General features: G+C 50.9%; 1 protein-coding gene across 1 annotated transcript in view; it reads left to right on the forward strand.

Moving 5' to 3' along the window:
• Positions 1 to 12,204, forward strand: part of SLC6A8 (solute carrier family 6 member 8) — a 151,527-nt gene extending 139,323 nt beyond the window's left edge. The window contains exon 13 of the mRNA XM_069209413.1: positions 2,000 to 12,204. Coding sequence (XP_069065514.1) covers positions 2,000 to 2,137 — 138 coding nt within the window. The 3' untranslated portion in view covers positions 2,138 to 12,204. The remainder of the gene's footprint in view (positions 1 to 1,999) is intronic.
• Positions 12,205 to 12,488: the final 284 nt, after the last annotated feature.

Consider the following 12,488-nt stretch of genomic DNA (forward strand, 5'->3'; position numbering starts at 1 on the left):
TGAGTAGCACAAGCTCCGTCCCTGCAGCACCCTCCTCCCGCAGGAATCCAACTCTGTGCACCACAAGCCCCGTCCCTGCTGCGCCCTCCTCCCGCAGGAATCCACCTCTGTGCACCACAAGCTCCGTCCCTGCTGCGCCCTCCTCCCGCAGGAATCCACCTCTGTGCACCACAAGCTCAGTCCCTCCTGCGCCCTCCTCCCCGCAGGAATCCACCTCTGAGGAGCACAAGCTCTGTCCCTGCAGCGCCCTCCTCCCCGCAGGAATCCACCTCTGTGCACCACAAGCTCCGTCCCTGCTGCGCCCTCCCTGCAGGAATCCACCTCTGTGCACCACAAGCTCCGTCCCTGCTGCGCCCTCCCTGCAGGAATCCACCTCTGTGCACCACAAGCTCCGTCCCTGCTGCGCCCTTCTCCCGCAGCGTCCCTGCAGCGCCCTCCTCCCGCAGGAATCCACCTCTGTGCACCACAAGCTCCGTCCCTCCTGCGCCCTCCTCCCCGCAGGAATCCACCTCTGTGCACCACAAGCTCCGTCCATGCTGCGCCCTCCTCCCGCAGGAATCCACCTCTGTGCACCACAAGCTCCGTCCCTCCTGCGCCCTCCTGCCCGCAGGAATCCACCTCTGAGGAGCACAAGCTCTGTCCCTGCAGCGCCCTCCTCCCCGCAGGAATCCACCTCTGTGCACCACAAGCTCCGTCCCTGCTGCGCCCTCATCCCACAGGAATCCACCTCTGTGCACCACAAGCTCAGTCCCTCCTGCGCCCTCCTCCCCGCAGGAATCCACCTCTGAGGAGCACAAGCTCTGTCCCTGCAGCGACCTCCTCCCCGCAGGAATCCACCTCTGTGCACCACAAGCTCCGTCCCTGCTGCACCCTCCTCCCGCAGGAATCCACCTCTGTGTACCACAAGCTCCGTCCCTGCTGCGCCCTCCTCCCGCAGGAATCCACCTCTGTGCACCACAAGCTCCGTCCCTGCTGCGCCCTCCTCCCGCAGGAATCCACCTCTGAGCAGCACAAGCTGCGTCCCTGCTGCGCCCTCCTCCCGCAGGAATCCACCTCTGTGCACCACAAGCTCCGTCCCTCCTGCGCCCTCCCTGCAGGAATCAACCTCTGTGCACCACAAGCTCCGTCCCTCCTGCGCCGTCCTCCCGCAGGAATCCACCACTGAGGAGCACAAGCTCTGTCCCTGCTGCGCCCTCCTCCCCGCAGGAATCCACCTCTGTGCACCACAAGCTCTGTCCCTGCTGCGCCCTCCTCCCGCAGGAATCCACCTCTGAGGAGCACAAGCCTCCTCGTCCTCCTCCTCTCTGCTTTCATTGGCTGCTGTGTTGATTTTAAGTTACTGGTGGTGAATATGGTCGGAGAGGAGGTGGGGGTGTGGTTCCGGGAAAGGCAGGAATGATGCTCTGCCTTAGAGTTACCTCACACCCTAAGGTGAAGCCTGAAGCAGCCCAGTTACACTTCACACTGCCAGCAGCATAGAATGCTAAAGAAAACAAGCATTGGTAAAGCTAATCAGTCTGGGTTTAATGACGTTTGGTGAGAGACGAATCATCCTCTGGGCTGAACCGAGACGTGATTGACAAAGTCGGAAGCCAATGTCTGAAAGAGATCGAAGCCACTGGGTTAAATGGGCGGAGCCAGGGCACATTCCAGGTATATTGTTAACTATAGGTCAGTTTTGTTGTCAAAACCCAGACCTAAAAATACTTGTCTGAATCTCAGATTCTTTCAACACCCTCTGACGTCAGAGAAGGAAGTAGTTCTTCATCTTTGAGGGACAGTCACAGATGGGAATCACTAAAAAAGGATACATTGAGTGAATCTACAGCCTGCTGGTCATTTGCAGAGCATAGAAGTGTGGTGCATGGGTCGAGGGCCATCAGGGAGGGCTGTGCACGGCAGAGGAGGGGGGCGGGGAGGGCCGCTGGGTGGCTTCACCTAGGATGGCGGGAGCGAGACTGCTGTAGATTCTCACCCTTTCACTCTCACCTTGTTTCAGCGTTGGCAAACTCTGACAGAGCCCATCTGGAGCGCCCACCATCTGGAGTACCTAGCGCCTTGTACGGACATCAAGGGTTTGACAAGGGTGGACTCCCTACCCGACAGCAAGGTGATCATCTTCGAAAGCGTCATGTGAAGCAAGACGAGGCATCAAGGCACACAGGGCCCGCGCCTCTGCGAGTGTCCATCACCCACCCAACATCCAAACTGAGAAAACGGGGCCACTCTTGTCACGAAACCCCACCAACACCCCTCGAACTCCAAGCACTGTGACTGTGCCCCCCACATCTCATGAGTGACGCGGCTCCCCACCCTTCTCCCGTGCACCCTGAGCCGACACCCCAGCGCCACACACTGTGCCCCCAGTGTCTAGGTGTGCCACCGCGACCCCACACTCTCCGTCCACAGGTAGTTGCTTCAGAGCCAAGGTTTGGGGGGCTCGGAGTGGTGTGGCTGTGCCAAGTGGGACCTGGAACCTCCAGAGCCCTGGTCCTGCGCTGAGTGTGTGTGTGTGTGTGTGTGTGAGGGTTCCCCTGTCTCCCCTCATCTGTACCCCAGGACACCCACTTCCTGTACTTCTGAAATGGCAGGCCCAGGCCTAATCCCGACTCGCCTGCTGACGCATTTTGCTGCTATTTTATGAAAACTGTTCAGTGTTTGATTTGAAGAAAAAAAAAAACTTGAAGGAACCAGTAGTACCGTGAGTGGCCCCAGTATTCTGGGGGGTAAGAGACAGCCTTTTCATTTTTGTCCCCAAGGAAAAACACTAGATTGTTAATTTTTTTAATTACAAAAAACAACGTTGAAAAAGCACAGCCAGGGGCCCTTCTTAGCGGTGGAGTTCTTGCAGACCCCAGGGTGTCAGGAAGAGGGTCGGTTCTCTCCCGCCAACCACAAGATGGCGGAGCCCACAGGAGGACACATGGCGCCTCTGACAGTGCAAAGAGGGGGTAGATGGAGGACAGAGAGGGAGCACGTGACGTCGGAAGAAGGCCACAGGAATTCAGATAATGCAACAGAAAAGTGTGTGCGATGGAACCTAGTCCTGCCAGCCATGGGCCCTGATCACCAGGGGAGGCCTCGGATTCACTGCTGCCCACTTTACCACACTTACAGCCCCCCATATTGCCTCTGCCTCAACCTGGAATGCATATCACTCCCTCTGCCTTCTGTTGTGGCTCCAATTGCTGCACGGGAAAGCGCCTACATCTGGTGTGATCTGGAGAGGGGAGGCGCTACGTCATCAGCAGTTAGGCGTTTTCTAAAGGCGGGGCGGCGCGACCACAAGCATGGCTCTCCATGCGGCCTGCTCATCTGCTCCCCGTCTTCCAGAATCAAACTGGTTTTGCCTCCAGGCCTCTAGACCCTCCACACAGTTGTTTATTGTTGTTTTCAGCAGTTGGAGAGTTGCTGGAGGGCCATCAAAGTTTTTAGAAAAAGTAGCAGTGGCCAACATCTTGGAAGTCTCCAAGTAAAATGAAACAGATTTGCCAGAAAGTCGAGGTGATAATGGCTCGTCCCGCACTGCCTGGAGGATCCCTTGGGCTTACCAAAGACCCCCACCGCTGACTGATGGCCCCATGTGTGCGGGTCACTGGAAAAGTCTTTTGACTGACTGCCCTGGTCACCTCTGGCTCATTGTCCCAGACGGGAGCGCGTGCACCTCCCAGGTACATGGGAAGTGCACAAGAGGCTTTGGAGAATGCTCTGCGGTCCAGGAGAATGTCCACTTCCTCTTTGGCATGTCCATGGGCCCAAAGGTCGCAGGCTGAAGGTGGCCAGTGGGCGGCGGCTTGCAAGGGTCAGCGGCTGGCCCAATGTCCTCAGAATGGGGCCACCAAAGCTCGCCACCTGCAGGGAGCCGGAAGGCAGCATCTGGTTGAGGATTGTGAGCCTGAGGCTGGTGCATTGGTTTCCCAACTCTCCATCTTGTTCCTAAGAGAGTTGCACCCACCTCTCACGAGGCCGCCACTTTGCCAACTGTGGGCTCCGCTACAGACTGAAGTCTGCCATGAAAATATTTTTGAAGTTCTCCACAGACTGAGGCCGCCTGCCTCGCACTACAGGCAGCAGCTCAGGTACACCCGTCTCATGAAGACAGTACCAAAGCCCACCATCAGTCGTCCCAGAACGCCTTGCGATGCAGAGTCAGTCAACAGCGGTGCTTTACGCAGGCGCTGTGTTCCCAGCACGGTCTGCACCGCACGCTTCTGGGAGTCAGGGGTCACTTACTTGTCAAAGGAGGGGTACTTTCACTCACCCACACATTTTAAGGTGCTCCACGTCAGTTGTGACTCTGATCAAGTCCTGAGATTGAATGCGCATTCTGGTGCGCGCAGGCGTGCTTGTCCCTTACAAATTCAGGTGTGCAGGTCGCAAGAAAGAATACAACGGATTGGGTGAGCCGGCCACGCCTGGCATGGGACACCTGGGAGTACATTATGCATCCTAGGTTTGGTGGATAGATGTATCCATAAGTGATCCACGGCCACCTTGTGATCTCACTAGCCCACGACTGAAGAGCACACTGTCATTCAATGTGACCTCTCCGTGACATCAGAACCTGTGGTGCAAGGCGGGTTGCACGTGGGCATACCAATGGGATATACCTTCAGTAAGAGGGCTCTGCGGATGATGGGGTCTGTGCCAAGCTTGACGCTTCCTCTGTGTGCCAAGGGGCACATGTGTCCATATAATAGGTGCTCTGGGCCCAGTCCTCAGAGGACAGGGTGCACCCCATGTACTCCGTCTCAGCTTGATGGGCCAAGATATTTGGTTCTTTCTGAGACCAGTACATGCTGTGCCATGTGGGCACTGGCTGGCACCGCATGCCGCATAGCTAAGTACATCTGAGATATTTTGTTTGGATGCTCGGATCCCCCTTGCTGGGTATATTTTTAGTTGGAAAGACGTTTATCTTGACACCTTTGGGATGGTTCTTAACCATGGCCGGAATAGCTCTGGGGTCTGCTTACAGGGGGCGAGGGCACATTCCTGGCAGCTGACCCAGGGCAGCAAGCAGTTATTCCTCTTCCCTCTGGCACACTCCAGAGGGCGCATCAGGTCTTTGGCACCAGGATGGGTCCTTCAGTGATGGGCCAATGGGGAACATGGAGAGGAGGGTCATGGGATCATATCAGTCTATTTGTAAACTTCTACCATTATCCATGCCAGAGTAGGGAGTGCCTCAAAAAAACAAGTTGCACCCTTGGCCAGGGCCACAGCTGTTTCCCTGCACGTGCTGACACTCGTGACGAGATGAGTGACCCCGTAGGCCATTCTGCACGTTACCTGACAGAGGCCTGGGGTAGCCAGCATCCGTGTACGTAGGCTAGGGCGCACACTCCACTCACCGCAGTAGCAGAGGCCCCATTCAGACATCCAGGTGAGGCAACTTTGATGTTTCTACATTTTGTGCCCCAGTTCAAAATGGCGACTGTGTAGACCTTTCCAACAGAGGGGGAACCCATCCCCCCTCCCACTAAAAAAAAACTTTTATTTCAAAGCACCACATAGCAAGGCTTGGACATTAATCCTGGAGGCTTGTTCTGGGTCTTACCCAGAGCCCTGGAGATGCCCTTTTCTGACGGATGCGGGTGTGGGCCCCGCCTCCTGCCATACTGTAGCCAAGGAAGAATTTGCACATTTCTTTTTATAGGAAGAGGCTATTACTACAAGTATGTATAGCTCTATCTATATATGCAGATATACATATGTACAGAGAGAATTATATATTTATATACGACATTGCTCTTCCAGTGGCAGTTTGTAGGACCCGTGCCAAGGGCCAGTGCCAGCCGGGGGCAGCGCTGCCATGCCCTAGGGCGTTCCACTGGGTGCCAGCTGGCCAGGTGGACAGAGAACCCTTGCCCAGCAGAGGCGCCGGATATTGTGACATATCGCGACATGGTGTGCCCAGTGCTGCCCCTTTGAGGTGGGTGCTTCTCTCGCGGGTCCTACACACTTCCGCTGGGAGGAGGAAGTGGAGAACGCTATTTTTTCATTTTATAACATGTCTCCTCTTCTATTTTCCTTGTTTATATATATTTTTCGGTTTTTGTACAAATTCTCATTCGCGCGTGAAGTGGTTTCTGATTTTCTTTTCGGTGCCAGCGCCGTGGTGGCACCTACAATTAGGCACGGGTGTATAATTCCTTAATTATGGCGTCTCACGGAGTATTTCAAGCATATGCATTTCTACTAAGTATTATTTTGAGAGTTTGAACCTGCACCAGGCTCAGACTCAAATGATCTCCCCTCTCAACCTTCTATTCTGAGGTACTGAAAAAACAGGTGTTTTTGGGAAGGGCTACCCCAAGTCTCCCCGGACTGCCAACGCCGAGGTCTTGACCAGGCCACGGTCCGTTTACCTCGCCCAGCCCTGCTTTTCGCTTTGCACTCTGGGACTTGTAGTTCTACCATAAGATGGTAGATGCCCCGATTAGCTAGCATAGGCTTTGTCAGCACCTTCAAACGCTGAGGTCAGTGTTACTGTCCCTTCCTGAGCTGTATAAACTGATCGTCCATAGATAAATTGTTTTTTAAAACGGGGTTGGGAGGGTGTCTACGCTTATCGCTGGTGCTGTAGCAATATCCTGGCTGAGATGGGTGTGTCTCAGTAAAAATAAAGCTGTAAATATGTAAATAAAATGAAACCAAGAACCTCGCCAGCTTGGCCTGGAGAGCAGCTCACAAAACCTTGCTTACCAAGGGGATTTTGGGGGGAAGAAATCTTTTTAGTAAACAGGGTGGTTTGTGGTGCACAACGGCAGAGATTAATACTTGTATTTTCATGAACAATTTATTTTCGAGTCCTGCTACAATGAAGAAGATAAAATTACGTCACATGTATTTTTTTGTTGATTGTATATTGCTGTAACGTTTGTGAACATGTTGATGTGTGATGGAATGTTCCTGCGGATGTAGACCTGAAGGGAGGAAACGGGGGCCATCACAAGGACACAGAGCTTCTACAGGGTGATAACACGGTGGCATGACAGCATAAGGAGCCATGCCTCTGCCCTGGACTGCGGCCAGCAGGGTTCAATGTCACTGAGAAGAATGAAAGCATGATAAAGTCCAAAACCACAAGATGCAAACAGCCAATAGGAAGGAAGCTTAGCTTACAAGCACTGGGCCAATGGGCATGAGCCTTACAAGCCCGGACCAATGGGTGAGGGGCTTACAAACATTGACACGAGCCAATAGGCGTCAGGCTTACAAGCACTGCACTATCTCCAACTAATGGAGTTGAAAGTTTGTCCACAGACAGGGGGCCCACTGATTGACCAAAGGGCCCCCAAAACCCCTTTCGTGAGTGAGGAGCTCCCCCAGTTCTTTTTATTTCTTTTTATTCTGATGTATAAATAGGGCTGAAAAGTATACAAATCTAAATCTGCTTGGACCAGTGCAGACATGCAAAGAGAAAACTAGAACTGGAGAAGCCATGTGCCCTTGATATGGAGCAACTGGATACCTCAGTGTCGGTGCCAGTCGTCTCCACCAACCAGCTGCTGCTCAGTGACTGACACTAGGGCCCAGATTTAGGATGGCAAGCACCTCCTTGTGCCAGATTAGCATCATTTTTTATGATGCTAATGTGGCCCAACGAGGCCAGATGGCCGCACCATATTTACAAGGTGGTGAAACGCATGCACTGCACCACGTTGTAACCCCTTGCGCCACATTATGCCCGCGCCAGGCATAATGTATGCAAGGGAGGCGTTCCCCCATTAGGGGGTCCGCAAAAATGGTGCAGTGGATCTAAGAGATTCCACTGCGCCATTTTTAGTAGCCATTTGTAATGCCTGCACAGAGCAGGCGTTAAAAAGGGGCTTCTATTATTTTCAATGGGCCCCTGTGTTCGGTGCAAGATTAGCTAATCCTGCCTAGTACATCAATAGCACCAAAAATGTTGACGCTATTCCCCCTACCCTGCGCCATTGTGCGCCCTCTATTTTTAATACGGCGCACACATGGTAGTGGTAGGGGGGCGCCAAGGGGCACAAGAAAAGAGGCACGGCCCTGGATGCAGCACCACGTTTCTTAAATTCGGGCCTAAGTATCTTATCAGACGGCGAGGCACCTTTTGACTGACGCAATACATCTCATTAGAGGTTTGCGACGTTCATTGACTGACACTTTGCATCTCATCAGTTGGTGAGGTGCTATTTGACTGACACTCTATACTTTACTGGGGGCTCACCAAATGTCTTATCAGGTGCCGAGGCACTCACTCACCCCCTTGAAGTCTGTTATCCTTCAGAAGGGACATGCCAATCAGTTGGCAAAGAGTAAGCTTTATTCTCTCCTGAGTTCGTTTGTCTTGGTGAAAGCGGTGGTTTAAGGAAATGCAGGGTGGGTTATCCCTAGAGGGATATTGCACAGGTGTGGCACTGAGTACAGACTACATTTAGTGGTACCTGGTATACATTGTCCAGTCCGGCTAGAAACCCACTTGTGTACTCTTTTTGCTGGATTTGCACACTTTTCATGACAACAAAACTGTCCCGGCTCCACCTTTGAGAGTTGGAGGCTCATCGTATGAGAAACTGCAAAATAAAACTCAGACTTCTTTGTCAATCTCTAGTCACCTTTCCAATCTCCAAAATCCATTTCTAAGGGTGACTGCAGCATCTCTCTTCAGGACTCTTCAGGGCCTCTTTTGTGTCTTGCGATCTTTGCTCTTTTGTGTCTTGTGATCTTGACAGGGTGGTGAGGCTTGACTGACAAAAAAGAAAGGACTCCAGGAACAGGTTTTTGGACGGATTGACCAAGAAGTTGATGTCAAGCCCCCTCCTCTCTTCTCATCTTTGTACCTGGAGTGTCTGACGCCAATTCCTTCAGCCAGTCAAACAATGTACATCACATAGTTCAGACTCTCCGCCTCAGACACTCTCTTTTAAGGGTGTGAGGCTCGGCAATATCTTCTAGACTGGAGGGGAGGGTAGCTCTGGTATTCCACGACAGCTTTGTTCTCCCGGGTTTTTAAGTCCTGATGTTCCTTATGGACTGGACCTCTAAAAGCCTCTAGTTCTGACTGTTGTCGCTTGAAAATTGGATCTCTAAATCTCTCAACTCTTCACTGTTGCGCCTTCTCTAAAACTTTAAACTCCTCAGTGTTGTTCCATGGAGATTGCTTCTCCAAAACCCTGACATCCTGCCGGCCCCTCCTTAAAGATTGGTTCTCTGACATGCCCTGAAAGACGTTCCATGAAGATTGGTTCTCTAAAACTCTCAAGTCCTCACTTTTGTTCCTTGAAAATTGGTTCTCTTGGACTCCCAAGCCCTAAATGTTATTCCTTCATGCCTTGGTACTCCAGGGCTCAAGTTCTTCCTTGAGATTGGTTTTGCAGGACTCTCAGTTCTTGAATGTCGTTCCTTGACGGCTTGCTTCTGCAGGACTTGTGAGTCCTGATGGTTGAGCCTTGAAGTCTTGGGCCTCCAGGACCTGAGAGTTAATATTTGTGTCCCTTGCTTTAGTTGAGCATGGAACACGTGGTTGTTGTGTCTAAGATTTTCTAACAAATATAGAAGATTTAACTTTAGATGCCTCTGATGACATTCCAAAATGTAAACCAGGCTGGTTTTGTGTCATCATCCAAAGCGGTCATTGCTTCTTCAGCCTTTAACCAATTCACTGTGAGCTTCTCACCACTCTCGGTCTAGTGCCCAGGATCTCCCTTCTCCAGCAGGTTATAATGATTCATTGTTCGCCCCACCTCGTAAAACAAGATTTGTGCTGCATTTGGAGCTAGAGAGTCAAAGGCTGTTCCATTTTGATACTGATTTGTGATAAAATTAGTTTTATAGACCTAGTGTGCCATTATAAAATATACTTGATTATTCATTTACGTCGGCGCTAAAATCAAAAAGCCACGTATTAATGTCAAGGATCCCTTAACACTACATTTCTGTCCGCCAGACATTTCTGATGCAAACCAGTGACATTAAGGCAGAAGGTTCCGGGGTCCTGGAGAAATCACTGCATGTGCTATATATGTAGGTGTTGTGAAAACTTGGGTAACTTTATGAAATTTCAAAGCATCAAAAGAAGGACTTTGCAGGAGAAATGACAGATACACCTACTAAGAATTCTGCAAAACAATTATTAGTGGAAAATTTAATCTGCTGGCCAAGTTCTGGGACATTAACACACTTTGTGAATTAAATGCAATTTTGCATAGCCTTACATAACATATCTATTGAAATTTGTGCAAACCCAGTTCTGTCCATTGAAAACCACATAAAATAGGAATGACAAGCAAAGACAATGTACCTTGAATAATATAATTTCTTTCTACTCCAAAGTTTACCAGTGCTACAAAGTGACCTCTTCTGGAGGCCACAAGTTGGAGATCTCACAAGACTCCTGCTTGATGAAGATGCTGAAGGCTATGTGACTGGATCTATTCCTGTCGTCGTCACACAGTCCGATGCACTATTTGGTCCGAGTATGGTTGCGACAATGTCACAGCCCTTTGGATTTGGTCGGGAGCTGATCAGTCAAGTCTGCCCTCTTCGACATGGCGACCGATGATGCAAACTGCTATGCAAATGCCTAGTTAGGTCCTTGAGATGGTACCTCTCAGCAGTTCTGTCGATTGATTGCTCTCGCGTAATACAATGTGTCCCCCAGTCTTATACTATGAGCCTCCCTCAGCTGCGTCCACTACATCACACGTCTCAACCCCTGTGACTCAACGTGCACTGGGTTAGTGGGAAGCACAGAGCTGGGCCTCCGAAGGGTACTGTAAAAACTGTCTTAGCATTGAAGCCATCTTCTATCAATGCATGCCAGAGTAATACAACCATTTGTGCTCAGACTTTGCCAATCACTTATGCACCTTAAACTACTGGAGGAAGTTGAGGAGTTTTGTGTCTTTAGAGTTTAGTCTTAGGTGGGAGATTAATGTAGCTTTAGTTATCACGAGCATGAATAACATTGAACGTGGTCTTGCTAGCCGCTGGTTCTCATCAATGTTTAGCACGTGGCTTCTCATCACTCAGTGCTGCAAGCCCAGTCGTAGTTGTGAGCCTTAACTTTTCACCCAGAGCCCTACACCAAGGGCCTGATATAGGGTTTGTCGGACCGGTTCATTACAAACCTGACGGATATAATTTCCGCCATATTACAATTCCTGTAGGATATAATGGGATCGTAATACGGCGGACAGTATATCTATCACGTTTGTGACGGAGTGACCCCATCCACCAACCTCTAAATCAGGCCCACGTCTCCTCTGGTTTATCACTGGCGGGATGCACTGGACATTATGCGTATATGCTACCGCTCTTATGTCCTATTTATTAAAAGAGCTACCCGCTCCGCAAGCAGACATGAGTACAGAAAAATTCTTGTGTGAATCAAGGCTTCTGTGGATAGCTGGCCGGAGTCCACCATATACGATCATCGGCTTTACCTACCTGCTTCTGCAGCAGATACGACTACAGCAGAGTTCTTGGGTAAATCATGCCACAGTATACAACCATCGGCTTCACCAGAAGTCAACGACTGTAGTGTCAGTGGGTACTACTAAGGTGGCCTCTGATGCAATCAAACACTGTGCTGATAGGCCAACATCTCTAGAGGACAGGGTGGTCTGGGGAAGAGTCTCTCACCTGTCACTGTTGTTTGTGGCAGGGGACTGGGTCAGCCTCATACAACCTGCCGGTCAGGAAACGTGTTTCCTTCAAGAGCCATTTGGCCACAGTACAGCTGGCACATCACCAAAAAGAACTGCTGAGGTCACATGGACACAATTCACCATTCGCCCAGATGCCTGCCTCGCTTGAGTAGATGTCTGTAGTTTCCTGCGTGAGGCTGTGTACATTGTGTGGTGTCCGTGTTCAAAGCATGTGCTCCCTAACTCCCCACACGTGCCATTGTGTAGCATACAATGACAAGCCGTCACCCCCATTCCTGTTGCCTATATGCGCTCTTCCTCTATGGGGCGCCTGCAGTGTACCTTCGAGGAGCTATCCGCACATTGTGGTGCCTCCTTGTCGTTGTCGCTGCGTTGTCTCATGCGGACTCAGATCATGGTCTTCCCATAGGAGCTTGAATCATACCTCTTTGTATTATAATGAAGAAAGCAAACATAAAAGGCTCCACGCTTTTACACTGTGATTGCGCGCAAAATTCACTCAAACATGCAATAATGAGAGATGATACCGCAGTAATAAAGAATGTGATTTTCAGAACTTCCCTTTGGTGTGTCTCTTCTCTTTTCCACCACAAGGTGTGCAGGGTGTGGGTGGTGGGGTTCAGTCTGTGGGGGGTGGCGAGGGCTTCATCTGGTACTGTCTGCTGGGGACTGTGTGGTCATCATTGTAGCCACTGAGTTCATTTATCACTCCTCACTGGAGGGGGTCCTGTGGCACAGACTCCAGGCGGTACCCGCCTCTTGGCCTACAGCTGAGGCTCCAAGCTTTCTGTTTTTACTGATTTTTAAAGATAAATACAGACAAAAAAACAAGGTGTTTCC

Source organism: Pleurodeles waltl, chromosome 10, assembly GCF_031143425.1.
Source record: "Pleurodeles waltl isolate 20211129_DDA chromosome 10, aPleWal1.hap1.20221129, whole genome shotgun sequence".
Taxonomy (NCBI): Eukaryota; Metazoa; Chordata; class Amphibia; order Caudata; family Salamandridae; genus Pleurodeles; species Pleurodeles waltl.